At 40.2% G+C, this 20848-nt stretch overlaps 1 protein-coding gene across 1 annotated transcript in view; it reads left to right on the top strand.

Annotated features, from left to right (window-relative positions):
* NRP1 (neuropilin 1) overlaps positions 1-5336 on the top strand; it is an 85279-nt gene extending 79943 nt beyond the window's left edge. Inside the window, exons 15-16 of the mRNA XM_031059310.1 lie at positions 285-344; positions 1578-5336. Coding sequence (XP_030915170.1) covers positions 285-344; positions 1578-1870 — 353 coding nt within the window. The 3' untranslated portion in view covers positions 1871-5336. The remainder of the gene's footprint in view (positions 1-284; positions 345-1577) is intronic.
* The last annotated feature ends 15512 nt before the right edge of the window (positions 5337-20848 follow it).

The raw sequence follows: 20848 nt of genomic DNA, 5'->3' as shown, positions 1-20848 counted from the left end.
AAATACAGTGAACGAGATGCTAATTCATCTCACTGATTTCCCTTTCCCAGGCATGGAAAACCCCTGCTGATAACTAAAACTGTGCCAAGACTGGGCGGAGGGGAGTTTTTTAATCTTTCTTTTTTTCTCCATTAATTTTCAGAGCCCATTATAATGAACAGCTCTGTCAAGCCGCCATAATGATGCTCTGACACAGGAAAATCTGCTATACCATTATTGCCAGCATGATAGTCAATCAGTGTTTGTAACCCTAATAATCAATGTCAATTCTTTTGCTTCATTAGAATCAACTGATGTGGAGAATGAAATAGATGAAGAAGAAGACCCAGAAAGTAATCAAACAGGTAAAATTTGTGTTATTTCTTAAAAGGGAATGAATTTTAATGTGTATTTTAATGTGAATTTTTGCATTCTATTTATTTATTTATAGATTTGTTCTCTAATTGCATATTGTATTAAGGTGTTATGATTTTTCTGGATGAGATGATAAGACTTACATTTATTTGAAGGTTGTAATAGTTTTATTCTTACATGTCATATGGACTTTTGTCCTTTTTATTATTTTTGCCTATCTCAAACATTTGAAATTTCATATACCTAATTTGTTACATTATATTCATATACATGCAAGCACATTATAGGTCCTCAATATTTTGTTACCTAGAAGGCTTGTCCACTGCTGAAGAAAGCACTGTCATTATATCTTACAATTTATGACTGACACTGTGCCTCAATAATTAGGCTCAAAACTCTTCAGATTAAATGTTTCACAGACCTGGCTGAAAATGCCATTTTATGACCAGTCTAGCAAAGCATTATCATTTCCAATGATGATAACAGTAAATGGATCATTAAATGGATCATAATTGTCATATTGTTCCACTAATAAAATATACTTGCATTTTTCAGGCAATGAGCTTATTTTTTTTCTGTTACAGTCAACAGGATTGCTATAATTGATTTCAATGAAAGAGAGTGAGTTTGTCCAAAAAGACTTTTTGGCTTTTCCAGCAACAATTACAGGGTTTGCTGCTTTTGGATCATTTTCATAAACTGAAAAAGTTGAGGGAAAACATTATGATACCTAGTGAATATTTTACACAAGAGGGCAGAGTGCTCTTCTGTGTCAGTTCTGCCACTATTTGCACTTCAAGATCCAATCCTAAAGTCATTGAAGTAGAAATAAAATGGCTGGATATTCCCAGCCAATGTCTAAGGCTCTAGCCTCTCACACTGAGCTGAGTAGGAATTGATAACCATTTTTGAGCTATATACTGCAACATGGCAAAATATGATTAAAGACCTCCTTATTCACTCCCAAGACTCCCACTTAATCCAAGGCAGAACCACAGCTCTACTAACAGGCAGCAGATTTGAAGACTGGAGAACAGTCTGGAAAAAATCCACAGCTATTTGGGCCACATTACAGTTTTCAGCTATTTATGACCACCTTGAAGAAGCTAGGTTTTTAAACTATGTTAAAAAAATTGATGGTCTTCTCAAAATTTCCGATTCATTAAACAAAGTTCTCGCTGGGATCAGTTCTGAAAATTTTGCAATTCTTTATTCAATTTCAGGGTTTACACCTCCATACCGTAGCACAGGTGACGACTATGATGACAACATCTCCAGGAAGCCAGGCAATGTCCTGAAGACCCTAGACCCAATCCTCATTACCATCATAGCCATGAGTGCACTCGGGGTGCTTTTAGGAGCCATCTGTGGAGTCGTGCTGTACTGTGCCTGTTGGCACAACGGGATGTCGGAGAGGAACTTGTCTGCACTGGAGAATTATAACTTTGAACTGGTCGATGGTGTAAAACTGAAAAAAGACAAACTGAACACACAGAATTCATACTCAGAAGCATGAAGGCCTAAAGCAACTGGAGAAGTCAGAGAATCGGGATGGAAGGACATAGCTCGGTCGTGCTGAGGAACTGTTGATCTTTTACTGTACAGGCTGAAAAGTGCATTGATGACACTGAGCCAAGCTTTTCTCAGGAGCTTCAATGAGTGTGTAACCGATGAACATGGACAACAATCTGTGTTAACAACCTGAATCATGTACAGTCTGCTTTTTCTGTTGGTTTTATTTGAAATAATTGGATGCTGGTGTTGAGACCAAGTATGATTGACTTATAGTTCATTTTGTCTTTCTTTCTCTCCCTCTCTTTTGTTTTCCTTTAATGGATAATTTCATTTTTACTGTGCAAAATCCAAGATGCTGTCACAAAATGTATCCAGTGGGGTCCTTTGGATGGACATGCTGTCTGTAGCTCAGTGCCCAGAAAATATTGGAGTAACAGCAATTTAGTGGACTTCTGCACCTGTATTTGTGTATAATTGCTCGTGTTGTGCATAGGCAAAGAAGGGTTAGGATGTTTTTGAAAGTACTGCTGCATCAGTACCGATATAGCGTGTCAGCTCTGTTTACGAAGCAATACTGTCAAATTTTATTGATGTTTTTCAGTGTTGTACTAAATTTTGTGCTTGTGAACTCCATAAAAGAGTATGTGCCATCATCAGACACAACTGGTAACCAAGTGTACTGCCTAAAAACTAAACAAAAAAAGTCCTTGGCACTGGCTAGTGTATGTCCTCTCAAGTGCCTTTTTGTTTGTACTGCTTCTCATTGTGTTAACATTAACTACAGCTTCTCTGCAGTTACGCCCTTGTCTTTAATCATATTCTGATGGCTCACTGACTAAAAGAAAAGTATATTTTAGTGTAAGAAAACAGCCTCAGCCAAGGCAAGGGCTAATCAGATTTGACAACCTGGCTTGATTGTTCTGCTTTCTGTATTTCAACTTCGTGTCTCTTGACCCTTTTGTATAAAGCTGCAATATCCCCTTTTATTGTTCTTTCATATAGAATGTATTTTCAAATGTAAAATCTCTCTCCCTTTCTCTTCTCTTTCTCTCTCTCTTTGTCTCTCTGAGTAGGTTTCATAAGCATTTGCCATTGCCAAGGAAAGAAAACTTCAGCTTTAACTTGCTGGTAATGGCAAAGGGTTTTATTAGAGTTTGTGTTAAAAAATAAGGGAAAATTCTTAACTTTATCCTCCAAAGTCGAACTTTGGGTTTCTTCTTAACAGCATAAAGTGACAGTATCTTTTTTCCTGATGTCATGAAACACATCTTTTATCCTGAACAGCTTGCCTGTTAATTACACTGGGGAAAATGCTTCCCTTACAGAAAAGATTGCCTTTAAAACGAGAAACTTTCCTCCTCTTGCCCCTACCTGAACTCAGAGTTCTGTTCTCTCAGTAACCTATTTTCATGCTAATCTATGCTAATTGGGCTTAGGAGTGTATACTGAGGGCAGAATGAAATCCCACAATGTATGTAGGGTATGTTCCTACCATCATGTTAAATCCAGTTGGCATTTCATAGCAGGAGGTTTCTGTTTGACCACAAGTGCAGGCAGTGACCAATGCAGTGAACTGAGAACTCAAAGCCATCAGTAAAAACGTGCTTGACAATGATGGGGCAATTTTTTAAATATTTTAGGGCAAATACTATTGGTCAAATAATATTCAACAGCCTATGCAGCTGGTCCAACAGGGTAAAAAGAAACAAGAGCATGTTTCCCATGGGGTCCATGCAAGGCAGTGAGAGAGCAGAGGGGTCATTCCCCTTCTGCAGGTGCAAGGGGAGCCCCTGAGTTTCTGCAGTGACCTGCACACAGCACAGCCATAACTGGGGGACAGCATCAGCCTTCCCCTGGGTATCCACCAACCAGCAGAGAAAAACAGTGCAAACGTGGGGAAAGGAACATCCTACCAAGTGCTGAACTCATGTTTTTCCTCGTTGAACTTCCTGAGTAGAGTCAGGGAAGTGATTGGGACTTTCTGAGTTAGTCTTTTCCAAAATTGCTTTTGTAGAAGAGCAATAAAATATCCTGTCCAGGATTAGGATTAAAGAAGGGCTAATTCAGCCTTGCATTACTTGGAGCAAAAGAATCCACCCCTATCTATACACCAAATGCTTTGAAGTGTATAATTTCATCAGTATGAACTATAATATAGAAAAATATGTAGAAAATCCACTAGTAACCCAGAAATGGAAGAAAAGGGAGGGAAACAGTAGGTGAAAATGAGGTTTGAAGTCGAAAATATTTTAAAGGAAGTCCCAATAGAAAAAAAGCATGGAGTTGCTACTTTAGAGGAGTCCTAAAGGCAATGACTATCCCAAAAACCCAAACACCCACTTCAGGTCATCAAACCTTAGATTGATGGAAGAGCTACCTCCCCAGCCTCTCAACCTTGGGTCCCCTAAAGGCTGAGACAGTGCACCTAAGGTCTGAAAGTTTTGCCTAAAATTTAGTCCGTGAGTTGTCCCAAGGGACAGACTCACTTTGTCAGAGGTAGGATTTTCATTGGTTTTTAACACTGTAATTTGACCATAATGGCATTGCAGCAGCTAGTGAATTAACCCAAAGAAGAAAAGGATTTTTCAAAACTATTTTCAGCAGACCACCACTGTGTGAGTCAGGAATTAAGGGCCTATTCTCCTTAGCTGAAAAAACTTCTAGTCCACTAACTTGACTAAGAGTTACATGCTTATATTGCCTTGAAGAGAAAATCCCACTGGGGAGCCCAAGCCCAAAACCTTTAGAAATATTCCCACTGATTTTCAATAGATTCCAAACCAGCTTTGGGTCTTGATCTATTTGAACAGAAAAGCTGGTATTTGGTGGGTTTTTTCCTTCTTTTAACATACTGAGAATTGTGAACATAAAAAAATTATCTCCTTTGTGGTCTTCAGACATTACTATGATAATGAGGATCTAGGACTGAAGATTTGATTTCTCTGAAGGTAATAGAATTAAAGTTGCCCTTCAATAAAGGAAAAATGATACTGCAACTTTACATTGAAAAGTATCTTGCACTGATAAATATATTTAAAAAAATTATATGTTTATAAAGTTATTAATTTGTAAAGGCAGTGTTACAAAATGTTCAGTTTATATTGTTTTAGATTGTTTCATAATTTTTAAAGTGTAAAATAACATATTTTTTTCTTTATTGAAAAACTATAAAAATCTTCTGTAGTAAAATGATTTCATTTTACTGGTATATTATTGCTTCATGTTTTGTACCATCATAAAACTTTGTGCAAATTTTTTTTACAGAAATTTTTATTTTCTATGACAATATGACACTTGTAAATTGTTGATTCAAAATGAACAGCGAAGCCTTAACTTTAAATGACATTTGTATTCTCAGACACTGAGTAGCATTAAAAAAACACATAGAACTGAACTGTAACTTAAATTTCCAAACTATGACTACTACATTCCAAAGAAACAGTTGAATTAAACATTTTCATAAAATATCCCATAGCTGATGTATTTTATTACGCTAAAATGGATTGGTATTATTAAATGGATGGTTTTATTCAGCATCTTGCAACAAGCACAGTGTTTCAACCACAATTACATTTGTTAGTGGGCAGATCCAACAGACACCTTGGTGGGTTTCTTCATTGTTTAGGACAGAGGCATTCACCTTTGCCTGACCCATTCACTTTCCTTGCTGGAAGACACTCCCACAATCTGCTTTTTGGCCGAACAGCTGGGATTTAAGAGGACAGATTTGCCACCACTGCCCCTTGCCATGGGTCGCCCAGTGTAACACCCTGCGCAGGTGGTACACCCCCTTGGGCAGGGGTGAGATTTACTCCCAGGTACTGCCCTTTTTTGATGTGTTACTCCACGAAGTCTCTGCTCCTGTGATAAGGTTTGCACCAATAAGCTCCCTGCAAATTTCCAGGGGAGTCATCAGGACTTACTCAGCCATGGCCAAATTTCCCAAGGCAGAGCATAAGTTGGTGATTGGAGCAAATGCAGCCAGGGTGGCCTATTGGGTCTGATTTGGCATCAGCCGGGTGCCAAACTCACCTGTGGAACACATGAACACGTGGTCATGTGCAGAGAGACCTTGACAAAGCTTGCATCCAGATCAGAAACTTTAGATTCAACATCTCCTGCTTTATGCAATACTTACCTATTTTGTTTCCTTTTAATACTCAGCACTCTGCACATTGAAGTTTGACAAATCTTTCCTTTACATTGCACACATTAACAAAGCACAGACTGTCAGTATGTCATTAGGCGCAGTATAAACATTTTACTTCAGCTACTTTACTACTCATGGGAAAAATACCGTGCTTATTACCATGTACTTGATCATTGTTAACACTTGAAAAGAATGTGTTGAATCTTGTCTCCTCAAGGGAGCAGAGCTGTGTGTACCTGTTTAAAACATGAGATGGAACTCCAGCGAGCACCTGAGCAAAATCCCTGCTCGGAGTAAGGATTGCTCCCCAAAGGTGGTTGGGAAAGTTGCTGTCCATAGAACCACTATACCCAAATTCATCAGAGGTGTGCTTCATGGCACTCTGTTTGCTTCTGTGATAACCAGCCAAAATTAATGGCAATGAAATTGATCAGTGAAAAGGGGAAATCTATAAAGTCAATCTGTTGAGGATGAAGCTCAAGAAAGAGAGACAAGTATTTAAAGTTAAGAAAATTCTCTTTCTTTCATTCAGGGATTTGCCTAGAAGCTTACAAGTGCTTGGCACTAAACCTTCAGTTTTCCACACTAAATGGGCTGCATAAAGCAAGAACAAAAATGGTGCAATGCCATACTTTTCAGAATATAACTTATAAACTCGAAGAAAAAGAGCAGATGGAAATAACAGATGGGTCAGCTAGAGACAAACAGTCCCAGAAGTCCCAGCTATGAGGGTCATGGTCTGTAAGAGGGGTCTTTGGCAGGTAGTAAAGGCAAGTCCCTTTATTATTTCTCCAATCAAATGTACCACTCCACATCTAGCAGCCACATAGCCAGTCCCATTTCCTTTCCTTTTGGCAGGACATAAAATTGCACAGCAAAAGGCAGATGCAGAGGAGAGGGTGGGGGCAGCACTGCTGGTGCAATTTTGTGTGAGACATGGAAATGACAGCAGTACCCACCTGTGCCACCTGCCCTCTGGAGGGAAGCTGCCAGTCCTGGTGGAGATGAAGCCCCTCCAGCCTCAGAACCTGCCTTTTATGAGGCATATGAAGACCTGACAGGTGCAAGATAATAGAGCCATAATTTTGACCCTCACAAGTCTTTTCATATGTACAATTAGTCCGTTCCTAAGTCAATTCTTCTAAGCCGCTTTGCCAAAGTCAAATGTCAAAGTTGGGTTGGATTTTGAGATTGTAGCATCTGGACATTTCATCCCAGAAGTAATTCCCTTCCCATTCCTTAACTGTCCTGTCCTTTGCAATACATTATGCCTAACAGCATATTGGTTCAAGCAACATTAATTTATTAGAGCTTTAATTTCCTATTTTATATAATTTTATCCCTCAAGTCACCCATAACCACAATTTTATCTATGAATGTCTGTTAAATTAGAAGAGAGTACATCTGATTTTTTTTCTTTTTTTTTTTTTTTTTGCCATGGGATATGTTGTATAGCTGTTTTATTTGCTGATTAGTCCCCCTGTAGTCCCTAATTGCTTTTCCACAGTAGGTCAGTTCTCTATATACATTTCCATTCTCATAACTACACACAATCAAGCTCTAATCTTATCACCTCAGGACTGATGGTGTCTCAACGTTTACAACCCAAAATCTCATTAAAAAATCTTCTGGCATTTTTCACAGATGGATGGAGTCTTATCGTGTGTCCAAACCTAATTCCATCTTCAATAATCATATTCTCCTATTTAAATTTACAGTGTTTTTACTCATCTCTCAGACATTTGATTCATGTCCCTGTCATCATACTGCATCACTGTGCACCGTGCGCTGTATTTTATTACAGATGGTTGTGTTTCCATAATGGCTGAGGTGGGTCTGAATTGAAAAAGGAATTGCAGTCTTACTGAAGCACTCTTGGTACCAGAGAGAGAGGGCTGGTGTTTCTCTCAAGTGTAGAAGGTAAGGACAAGTTTTGGCAGGGTTTGGCAGGTGCTGCCATGACAAAGACTGAGGGATTCAATGTTGAGAGTCTGGAGGATAAAGGGCTTGCCTGAGGAAACAAGTACTTCTGGTGACAGGAGCTGCTAGGAGAATTACCAGGAAACTCCCTTCATTTTGATTACTTCATTTTCCCTGACAGAATGAAAAAACCAACCTCACAATTCTAAGAAAAAATATCTGCAATATAAAAATGTCTCTGGCATCTGCCAGGCAATTTTAAATCCACAGGCATGGAAGAAGGGAGTGGGGGTACCAACCCATCTGTTAGCTGAACCTAAATGGCAGATTACTTAACTCAGAGAGGCAACAGGTGTGGATGGGGCTTTGAAGATCCAGGCAGCATCTCAGGGCTGTAACACTGGCATTCTTCATGCATCATTTTCATCTTGAAATCTCTTCACCTTTATTCCCTTTCCTCTGCAACATGTTGGTTTATGCCACTTGTTTCAAACTAAGTTGCCTGGGCTGAACTACTGGCTTGTGTCATCTTCTACTATTAATATATTTTTCTGTAGTGCAATTTATGCTTCCTTCACTGCTCAAATACTTTTATAACATTTCCCTATGCATTACTAAGGGATGAATAGCATGAAATAAGCCACCCAATGCCACATATACTGTGCGTCAGAAGAGAGAAGAGCCCACTTTCAAGGATGTATACTCCATGTCAGAGACTCAGACACTACATCTTTAATAAATAATCTACCTTTCAGGGAGCCTCAATGCTTTCAACATCATGCCTGATATCTTTGCATTAATTAAATATTTATATCTACATTCTTACTAAATATTTACTTACTAACTTTACAACTGTGAGCATACCAGAGTGGGTCTGTGGGTCACTCTCATTTTGTCTTTTGAGACTACTAAGTAGACCACAGGGCTCCATCTTTCTCTACTTTTAACCTGCTAATCTATGTTTCTTATAGCTCTATCATCAAGAAAAACAAAACAAACAACACAAAAGAAAGATAGCTCTATCCAACTTCTATTTACATGACAGAAAAAAATCTACTGAATATGTAAAGAAATGAAAATTTCTTTTTATTTTAAAATTTGTTTTTATGGAGTGAAGAGGAAAGTCACCAGACTGGTTGAAGGTAGTATTTGAGATGTCTGTGAAGCAGTAAGGAGACAGCCACTGAAAGCTTCTGAAAATTAACCTGTAACATCTGGAAAGGGTTAACAACTCTGCCAAGTGATGAGAACACAGGAATATCAAAGTAGGCAAGTATTGGTTTTACCCCAAGCATGGTTGAAAAAATGGAATAAAAGCAGGAAAATACGTAGTGTTAAGAGTAAATCAGAAAGGACCTTCTTATTCTTGGTTCTATTGGTTTCTCTTTTAATCAGTCTTCAGAAGATGGGAGGCAAAAGAAGGAATTGACTGAACTACAACTCTGCCCCACCTACAGCTCAGATGGACTATCCATGCTCTAGAGTTACCATGTGTTGCATACAGGTAAAACCTTACAAAGAGAAGGCCTTGTAAAATCATGGCTCAGGCATGTTACTTCAGCTGAGCAGAAAAGGACTGTGGGAAAGGGACTCAGCTGAATTAGAGGCAGAAAAACAAGTTATGTAACCATCATGCATTCACATCATGGTGTGGGGTGGTTGGTTGAATTATGTTTGTTATCATAAAAACTGTAGCTGATAACCAGATAATTGCTTTAAAAGGCTGGGTTTTGGAATAAAGGGCTCTCCTTTGCACCTGCCTGGGGACCCTGTGTCACCTCAGAGCCTCTCCTCACAGCCATGCATCTCTGAGACTGAGGCAAGGAGAAGGTGGTACCGTGACTCTTCATGTGCAAGATCACAGGCCCTCAATACCAGGCCCTTTGCATGTTCTCCAAATAGTTATATGCAGGAAGTGATACCACTTTGTACTCATAACCTGCATTTCAAATGCATTTTTCATGCCCTACACCACATTGTCTTCCTTTTGCATTTCTTTGGCCTTTCTTTTTAAGATGAGAGCTGCCAATTAACATTTCCCCAGACTCTGTCTTGTATGGTGCAGGGCACTCCAGCTCCCATTTACCAGCTTGGGAATCCCAGTGTGGGACCAGATTTCCCGTTCTCCCAGCTGATGCTGCTCTGCTGACCAAGCCTCTTCTGCCTTGATGGTTGTTTTACATCACTATCTTGTTTGTAAGAGGAGGTCACTGAAAGTTCACCTGAAATCCGGACTCTTATTTCACTGCCATAGTCTCTAGGTGACTAAGGATCATTTTTGCTACTTTTAACAAGTCTTTTCACAATCTGTACCCTTTTCTTCATGCATACTGAGGTCTTAAAGTGGTCAACTTAAAGCCATATATCTTGATAAAGTGGCTGAATTACTGCTGCTGAATGGGAGGCCATTATCTACAATTAGTTTATGGCTCTTAATAGCCATTATTGCAAAAGATGGATTTCTCAATAGGGTAAGTGTCTTACCAAAGATCCTGTTAGTAGTCCTGCTTATGAAAACCTAAATCGTAGCTGCTCTCTGGAAAAGATCAGGTTGCTCTCCAAGTGAAATAAACCATTACCAGCCTATTACTATGGGTAATAAATAGGTTATATGCATTATAATAATCATTATAACCTAATATGAGGACTATTTGGCTCTCTGTGCTGTGTACTCTATGCAAATGCATGCAGCACTAGATAGACTGAAAAAATGCTGTGAGGATGTCACCATATGGTTTAAGAGAAAAACACCAAACATCTCACAACTAGAAGATGCAGTAACTTGCCTCAGACTAGCAGTTTTTCTTTCTGTGTTTACAGAAGGTGGCTAGAAGAGTTAGAATGTGTGCCTGCCAATTCACTGGGGAAAACTATGGATTTATGAATCTCCTTGAGGAAGTGCCTCCTGATGAAGGACACGAAGGAGCAGAGAGTAGAGGCAGAGTAGATGGGGTCATGAACTTCATTTTACTTCTCATCATGAGTAATAGTGCTAAACTGATAGTCAGTCAGATCTCTCATTTTCTTTAATTTAACGCCATACTTCTTGCTCCTTGCATTACTGACCCCACATTACAACTGAACCATGCGTTTTATTACAATCCTAAGCACTGCTTTAAATGCACGAGAAGATTTCACCGCTTTTTATACTGAACAGTTATGTGTGGTAAGGTTTGTTCTTTTCACATGAAGAACCAATTCAGAGCTAACAACTTGTATAATTTTAATCAAGTCTCATTTCACACGGGCTGTGAACTTTAATATAGATTACTGTTTCTTCTGGGTTTAAAATACAGTGTACAGTTCAACACAAGCCTGACCTTTGTGGTTTCATATGGGCACATATTTGCTAAAGTCACTTCATTAGACATCAATGGCAATAGAGCTTTCAGCCTTCTTGCCAACTTTCTTCAGAGCTGCTGCTGATTAAGAATATATACATTTTAACCAATGTCACATTGCTCATGCTTTAAATATGGAAAGCACACATCTGTACATATCTGCTGAGATGCAGCTGTGGTCCTATGTCAGAAAGTGAAGGAGCACTAGAAGCACTAGAATGGAGGATTTGCCTAAAAGTAAAGGTATGTGCAGTTTTTTAATATCCGAAGGTTTTACTTAGGCTGGATTCCTTCTGATGGTGTAATGCATTTAGAAATGCAAAGAGCTTCTCTACAAGCAGAAGTATTTTCAGGCTATTATATCTGCTCTTTTAGTTCACTTCATAACACTCAGATTTGGGAAAGTCTTTAATGTTTGGCAAATACTTTTCTCTACTATTTTATGCATATAATATTCTTTGAGATAAATGAATTTGTATTTAATTTATGCTTATATTGTGATAGTCCCTACAGGATTACAGTTCATGGTCCTGTAAACCTAAGCAATATTAAAAGATAGAGAAAGTGTGCTTTCCAACCTCACAGAAGAAGCTGTAATGGCTTCTGTGACCACAGCTGGTTCTGAACACAGTGTCTTCATCAAGCACTTTTATTTCCCACTCTGTCTCTTGTATTTTCCAGAGCAGTTACTGGATTTTAGGATCAATATATCAAAAGCATGGGATGCTAAGAAAAAATGTGGTCAATCAGTCTTCAAGAGTAGCATCCAGCTTGTCTATCACTGGCTATGTTGGGCATCAGGTCCACTGTGTGAGTTTCATTCACTGTTTCAAACACGTACCTGATGGGGTGAATTTTCCTTTTACAGCCCCAGTTTCTCTTGTCTGCACAGTAGCTTGAATTAATAGTTTGGATTTAAGAGCCTATATTTTAGGTGGTTAAAATTAAATGAAAAAAAATTCCTAAGCATTTCTACTTATGTGCAAACTAGTTGTGGCTTTGTTTGGTTTTACCAAGGACAAGGATCCTAACTGCTTTGACTGATTTTTATTATAGCTTGTTTTAACATCTGGAAGCATTGCGCACCTGCTAGTCAGAGAGCAGAAGCAAAATTTCACCACTTAGGCCATAGTAGGAGTCTCAAAACCCACTGGCTCAGGTTTGGTAGTGGATGCAAATATGAAGTTGGAAGTTAGGTAGAACACTGGGTCCTTCATCACTGTGTCAGCCACTGCTACCTCCAGATTTATGACATGCCTTGAAGAAGAAGAAGCTTTATCCTACCCTCATACTTAGGTAGCCTTGGCTCTAGTCATGTCTTTATTCAGAATCTAGAACTAAGAATTCAACCTGGTTTTTTATAGTCCTGCTAAATTTGCTTCCTAAATTGGTTTTGCTCTGGCTCTACAAGGTAATTATAGTGTTTCCTACAGTGCTGCAGTTCAGACCCATAGTCAACTACCTGACAATCATCTATTCATTTTCTCACTTCTTTTTGTGTTTTGGTTTTGTTCTGATCTATGTGTGTAACTTCACATAAAGCTGAGGGTTTTCTTCTTAGAGATTTGCTCTACCTACAGTTTTATTCTCTTGTGACTCTGTGAATAAAAAGCATCTATTTTAGAGGTGCAGCTCTTCATTCTCTCCAGGAAGTCTCAAACTTCTGAAACTTCCAGCTTTATTTTATAACTTCACACACATTTCCAACCATTCCTTTAGATGGTTTGTTAAGTATTTTTCCCAGCAACAAGGATACTTATGTCCATGACAGGCAGCATGAGGATGACCCAAAATCATAGTCTGCTTTTAATACAGAAGAAGGCTTGGTGAGTATAATGAAACCTGACAAAACCCTGAAATGAGCTGGAAGAAACTCTCATCAGAAGTGTTAGTAAGAATTATTACAGTTATTATTATTGACACCACTGTGCTTGCAGCAAACCTCCAGTTCTTTTCTGATTGCTTTTTATTAGGAAAAATCATATTTCTTATCTGAATATATATTTTAACAAAAGGGCCATGATATGTCTTTCTTTTTGCACTTATGTGGGCAAACAGGACAGGTCCCAGTAGATGCCATATGAATCACCATCTTGAGGAAGCTTGTTCTGATATTTTGGTGCTCGGAACACCAAAGAAACACAGGCATTCATATTATTTTCATGTTACTTTTCAATATACTTGCACATCTCTATGATTCATGTTATAGTCACTTCCAAGCACAGTTTCTGTTTCTCCATCCTCACTGTGCAGAATGAAGAGAAAGGTTTTCTGAGTCTCTCTTCAATCATTCTAAAAAACTCACTTTTTTTTTATGATCATTGTCTCAGCTTGGTGCATGTTCTAAAACAAATAGGAGCGTGCACAGGAGACATCTGTGATCTCTTGGGTGCATATGTTTTCAAATGTCTGAAGATATTGTGCAAAATGCGCAGACTATAGAGAAATGGAAAATGTCTAGTCATTTCCAAGCCCTTTAAATTGGAGTAATCAGACATCCCCAAATCTGGTGAGTTATGTTGAAGCTGGAGAAAGTACAGAGCAATCATAATGTCACTGCTCTGTCTGCTAATGGTGCTGCCAGACCCAATGTGACAGGTCTTACTCAAGTAAAGCAGCACAGAAAGTCAGATGGAGCTTTTTTGAGAAATGTTCAGGGCTACTGTTTACTCTTGCCAGCTGAAAAACAATGTCAGTGTCTTAGAGGACTACTGGCAGAGAAGTAGTAATTGCCATAGTAAAAAAGACTGTAGAAGGAATTGAAAATGCAAAGTAATGTTGACCAATTGGAGAAGCAGAGAAAACTGGTCATTAGCAATCCACACAGGCTTTCAAATATGAAATAGTCATTATAACTGTTTGCACAGATCATAGCTTCAGCCTTTTATCATAACAGCTTAGCTATATCTCCTAGCACTGAATCTATTTTTATATTCAATGCAGTATATTTGTTGATTTTACTGTATGAAAACCAAGATCTGTTAGTTTGTAATGTACATTAAGAATGTAAGAAGCCCCCAGATAGCAAGTTTCAAACAACTCCTGATGCTAACAAATGTACAAAGCCACTTTTTACATCATTCTCTAAGGTTAGTAGCTCCTCATTCCTCAAGCAGTTGAAATAACTTCTCTCCCTAGCCATGCTGTTTGGTGCATGACTGCAGCAGATATGGGTTCACTTCAGGCACGTAGCTTACAGAACTCATTAAACATCCAATTCAGCTGCTCTGAATTACAGTTTGTGAGAGCTTATTTCTCTCACTAGAAAAAGAACTTTAGAAGACAAGTCTCGTCTTCTCCACTCTGAGTCAGTTCCAGTGCTCAACTCCTGCTGTAAATTATTATTCAGTGCAAGCCAAAGTCTCGAGAACTTGCTGGCCCGTTTGCTATTGGCAAGCATATCACAATCATTCAGCAGTTTTTCAGGCTTTTTTAAACTCTTCTGATCTTTATTTCACTGGAAAAGATATAAAACAGAAGAGGTTGATTAACATGGATCTATCCAAGATTTTGACCCAAGAATGTGGCGGCCATCATGTGCATCAGCAAGAATACTTCAAAATAGATCAGTAAGGTTTGGCATCATCTCAATACTCCAAAAACAACAAAACTATATGACTGTAAAATCTGCTTGATGGCCATTGGTAGTGACAGGATTTGTCTTTTTAAATTCCAACTCACCTCCAGAAAAATTGAACTCTATTTGCACCATAGTTCAGATCTTAGAAGCTTGAGTCCACCTTCCAATAAATCACTATCCTTTGACTGCAAAGACTTCACTCTTTTCCAAATACTGAAGAGCAACGCAAGTCCAGCTCTGAGAATTACTATTCCAAAGACCATGGGTGTTTTTAGACCTCTAAAACAAACTACCCCCATGGAGTGAATAAAAACATACCTTGTCAGCCAATCAAGATGAAACGATCCCCTGAAGCAGGGATTTGGCACTGAGAGAATATTTTTAAAGCTTGCTTTGAAATCTGCTTGAACACAAGCTCGAGTATGTTGAAAGAGTTACTGAGGAGTAGTTAAAATACTATATATTTTATGTGTGACCCTAGATTCTACATAGATAGAATAATTAAATATAAGTGAAGAGAAATAGTTCATTAAGCAATGAGTGTAACTGCAGTTTCCTAACATATGTCTTCATCTCTGCATAGACAATGGTTTCTATTGTTTTCTTTAGCTTGTGAAATAGAACCAGCTGTCACCAACACTGTTGCCTTTTCACAAAACAGAGCATTTGGCTGTGGCAAATTGTTCCATTTTTCTAACTATTCAACATACAGGTTCATCTGTCTCTTTTCTGAAGATTTTGCACTGAATGGCTAACAAGAAGATACACAGCTTAGTCATATTACTGCCTTAATTAAAGAGGGTGTTACTAGAAAAGTGGATTTAATCCCAGTGTTTTAATTGAGTTCTAGCTTGGCACAAGTCCACCTGTCTGGGTTCAATTGGATATAGTTCTTTCCTTCTTGCTCCAGACATTATTGTTTCCTGCTACCATTGAACTGCTGCAGTGATTCTCCCCTTGCATTCTCCCCTTGTGAGCACACATAAAGGCAGTCCTAGAATACAGAAAGTCTCCTGCATAAAAGGGGTGTAACATAACGCTACTATTTGAAACTAAAACATTCCACTGCTTACATGTTCAGTTATCTGAGGAAGGCAGTTGTGTTCACACTCTGACCCCACACTGAGTGTGATGGTGTAGCCATCATGGAGCTCAGCACAGACAACTCAAATTAGTTCAGAAAGGCATCATCTGTCCTGTTAGCAAAACCCAAGTTAGCACTTCAAAATCACACTGGACAAGTTAATACATTGTGCAGTGACTTCATAATGTCACAAACAAGGGGGACAGAGATTTCCCACCCAGAGTCACAGAGTGGGTGAAGCCAAAATCCTGAATGTATTGACAAAGGACAATATTTTGCAGCTTTATTTTACTCATCTTTAAAAATCCTAGCTAGTTTAACACAAAGGCTTTCAGAGGTGTAGATTTCTAGTCTTTCTTCTGCTATTAAAAATCTTCTGCTATGAAAATTCCTATGTTAGTTGTCCATTGGTGGTAGATTTCCTAGAAGTGGAGAGGAACCCAGTACAACCCAAGGTCACAGTTCAGCTGATCTTAGGGCAGAGAGACTCAGAATCCTGTAGATAAGTATGGTCACCAGGCTATCAGTCAGTCACCAAAAAGAAAACAAAGCAACATGAAATGGGGGTCTCATTTTTTTCCACTTCACACAACAAATTCTAAAACTTGATATTGCAACCTTTCAGGATATTCTGTGATCCTATTCCATGACTCTATTTGCTGTCTCTAGCCAAAGAGTTGCTCAGGCATATCATGAGGAAGAGGAAAGGACAAGGGTGGAAAGAAGCAAAGAAAGGGACATGGAAGCAGGAAAGTTGAGAGGAGTGAGTTAACATCCTCCTGCAAAACACCAAAAAAAGAGATCAAGCGCTGAGTCACAGCAGTGGCATTCATCTTCATCTCTCAAGTCATTCAAAGTAAGGTCTAAACAGCCATACAATTTCCTTCTGAGAGTAGAGATGGGCACCTCCACGTGGCAATTCAGCTCACAGTTCTCAGGCGTCTGTCTGGGTAAGATTAACCCCTCATGTTCCAGCAGCCATGTAGCTACAGCCACTGAATCAAGGCTTCTTGATTCATTGAGGGTTGAAATGTCAATATATGCATTGCTCACCACTCCCACAGCCTTGATCCTCTCTCACCTCTAACTTCTATAGCTCATCCTCCCAGCCACTCCTTCAGACATAGGAACCAACTCTTGAAAGATACTTGAACTTTTAGACCCAATGAGATTTGTTATATTTTAGAGCTACTGAAAAACAGACTGGTCTCAGCACAGGCACGAGTACCTTGGGTCTGTACCAGTATGATGGCTCTGTTTCCCCTGAGGTGACGTATGTGAAATACTGAGACTACACCCCCTCCCCACATGAAAGCAAATACTGAGAATTGCACATGTTTACCAGCCTGAGAGCCCTGCCACATAATACAATTCTGATCTGTCAAGCACTTGCCAGTTTCACTCTGCAAAGAGCATTTCACCACTCTCAGTTTGCCCATCCATTCTGCTGCTAAAAAGAAGACTTTTCACCAAATAAGATTAGTAATAAATAAGGAGATATTGAAGGGGGTGGGGGAGGGAGGGGAAGAGTGCTACATTTCTTACTGAAAATAACTGCATAATTAAATATCACAATGTGCATTGTTAGCCCTGTTGAACTTACTTGACTGCAACATATTATGAAGCTAAATTCTCACTTACCTGGCAGGAGGCAAATGTCTAACTCAAACTAACATATCCCCAGATTCATCTTTATAGAGAATTATAAGATAACCAGAGGCATGGTTTTTTTCTGTTGTTTTAATTTAGGATAGACCCACAAGACTTCATACTGAGCAAATTCTGGAGATTAAAAAATGCTTTCTAAACTCATCTAAACCTCAAGTGCCCAATATCCTCATGACTTTGAGAATCACCCCAGCCTCAGCACTCAAACAGCTGGTCCAGGGAGCAGCTCACTCTCTCCTCTCTGCACAGATCTGCTTCTTCCCAAAGGTGAAACCATGATTCATAACTGCAGTTTTGCCATACATCTCTCTTTCATGACTTCTGCTTTTATGATGATGCCAATGCCACTGGCAGGGAATTTTCCTCCATGAGTCTGTTCTCTCTTCTCTGTCTAATGTGGTAGAGATCTTGTTATTTTGTGACTTACTGTATTGTTGTGATTAATCTTCAGCTTCTTCAAAGGCTGGAATACAGACAGGCTACCCTTAAAAATCAGTGATATAGAAGTGTTTTCATTCTCTAAGCTCCCCTACATCAGGTAGACCATTACTTGGGCTGGTTTTTATTTTACACTGATGGAAGGAGGTATTAGAGAGGAGGAAATGATAGCCCTATTCAAACGAGAACCTAAGCTTCAGTGCTCTTTTATCAACAGAGACAAGTTACAGGCACTAAACACAACAGTCATCTTCCCCTTCACCTTCTCTTTGGAATAGCTGTGCAGTTTTCCCTCTTCCCCACCTGCCAATCCCAGCAGTCTGCAGGTGACTCAGTTTTGGTCTCACACCTTCTGCGGCACTACTAAGGCTGCAAGAGGATCTGGGAATAAGAGAAACTGCAGGCAGCCAAATTCCTTGCCTGTGCCTAACACGGGGATCATGTCAGCTGGGCATGAAGCTGAAAGTGTTTCTCAAAGTGTAAACAGCTCCTCACTTTCAGAGGTGGCCTCCCACAGTGGCACCATCACTGCATAGTCCCAGCACTCGGTGACCACAGGCAGGGTTCCACGCACAGTTTGTGTTACCATTACTCCCAGCATGGTTTCTCTTTCTTACACCAGACAGAGGCACCAGACCTGGGGAGAGCAGCAGCTCGGACTAGAGGACAGGAGATGTGCGTGGCAGGTAAGAAGGGCACTTTGCTCATGGAGGCCTGCTGGAGGCAGAAGGGATGATTCACATGAGCTTGTCTCTCTCCAGCTCAGGAAGCTCCATGATATGTGAGGAGCCAGCAGATTGCAGAACTCACCCATGCCATGTGGCACTTGGAGGGAGCAGCTGGTGGCACTGCAGGTGCTGGAGGTGCTGCTGCTGCCTGGCACTGCTGCTGCTGCTGCTGCCTGGCACTGCCTGGCTCTGCCAGGGCTGCTGCTGGACCAGGCAGGGACACACAGCAGAGCTGGTGGACCAGCAGCAGCAAGGTGTGATGGCCCAGGCTGTTTGGAGACGTGGGAGTGTGGAGGAGGCAGTGAGGGATTCGAGTTGTTGGGGGGGTTGAGGGAAGCAGAGGGGGATTGTGTCACTGTCACTGGGGGGACATCTGGGTTGGGGCAGTGGGACTCACAGGATGGCTGGGAGAGTCACTGGGGAGGGAAAGGCTCTCAGCCAGATGAACATGTTGGATTGTTGCTTGCAGGACCTGGCAATCTGGGCACCCCTGTCATAAGCATTTAGAGGCACTTTGGGTTCTGTCTTTCCCAAATGAGTACTTGTAAGTCTCCTTGATGTTAATGAGAATTACATGCACGCATCAGGGAAAGAATAGTCCCTCTACAATGGGCATGTGACAGCTAAAGAGCATCAGTCAGGAGGGAAACAAAAGAGGTCATAATTTATGTAAAAGGTTCATTTTTAATGTAAATTCTGCCCCCAAATGTTCTGCTTACCAGCCTGAATATGTGGTATTTGGCAGCGGAAAATGAAAGGGGTGAAAAACTCACTGCTGGCAGGTAACTGCATAATGTGATAGATTGATTTAAAATCCTTGTCATCTTTCTTTTTCACCTGCATACATAACGATCCTCTGTTAGTCATTAGGGCTCCTTGTACCTTCAGCACTCTAAAAAAATATTGGCTTTGAAATGATACTTCATTGTTAAGGAATTTTTGTCAGCTAGCTCCATTTATCGATGTATCAAAGCCATTTTACAAGAGATAGGCTCCACTTTGGCACGGAGAGCGCATACATTACACGCCTTGCGAGGACTCATCTCATTCCAGCACTGAGTGGAAGTGCCAATTGCCACCGCGGTACATAATGAGCCATGTCACCCGCGCTGGGGACAGCAAGAGACGGGCATGAATCAGCCCCCAGAGCTTCCTCCCGGCCAGAGATGAGAGGAGCGGGGACACGAGGGTCACAGCAGACACATGCTTGGGGTACTCTGCTGCCCAGAGGAGCAGGGGACTCTGCTGTCAGGGCTCCCAGGTGAGGGGGAACATATGCCACCAAGCTGCAGCTTTCTGTTGTTCTATTTACACCTCCTCCCCCGACAGCGAGAGCCAAGCCAGGAAACACTCATTTCTGCAGCCATATGTGTGTCTGCAACGAGGATTTTTTCAGCGTATTGGTGATAACTGAGGGTGTCACCCTGCTTTGTGAGCAAAATTTTGTAGCATAAGCCAAACAACAGAAAGACTACTACCAGCAACTACCTCCAAATCTGTTCAGGCTGTCTTGGGAATTAAATCGTTTTTCTTTGTCCTTTTGTTTAGATCTTTACCTTGTGTTGCCAAGCAACTGCACATGGAAGGTTAATGGCAAAGCTCTCCTTTTGGACCAGGCAGGTAGGAGATCTTTGAACTGAGTCGATCTGGTATGGAAAAGACAATGATTAACAGAGGAGAAAAAACTCATGGTTTTTGGACTTCTTGTATTTTCCATGCATCCTAGAAACAGACAATGCTGCAGTAAAGATCGCCGAAGACATGTGCATGGGTTATTACTGTGCAAGTTCAAGGAAACTGAACTCAACTGCAGGCTATGGCAAAAAGAAAATATCATTGCACCAGTGATTTCCACTCTGAATTATCCTACCAACAGGCTTTCTCCCTCAAATGGAGAATCTCAATTCACTGCCTCTCAAGCACTCATAGTTTGAGCCTCTGCAGCCCAAGAAGGAATCTCTGTCTCCATTAAATCACAGTGAAGCTATAAACGATGCCACAGCTTCCTACCAGCAATACCTATTTCACCTTCCAGGTGAAAAACCCAAAGCCCACAGATTCTCTGTTAAC

This window comes from Geospiza fortis, unplaced genomic scaffold (assembly GCF_000277835.1).
Source record: "Geospiza fortis unplaced genomic scaffold, GeoFor_1.0 scaffold75, whole genome shotgun sequence".
NCBI classification, from domain to species: domain Eukaryota; kingdom Metazoa; phylum Chordata; class Aves; order Passeriformes; family Thraupidae; genus Geospiza; species Geospiza fortis.
Note: the sequence above shows the minus strand (reverse complement) of the source record. Positions and strands in the feature narration are given on the sequence as shown.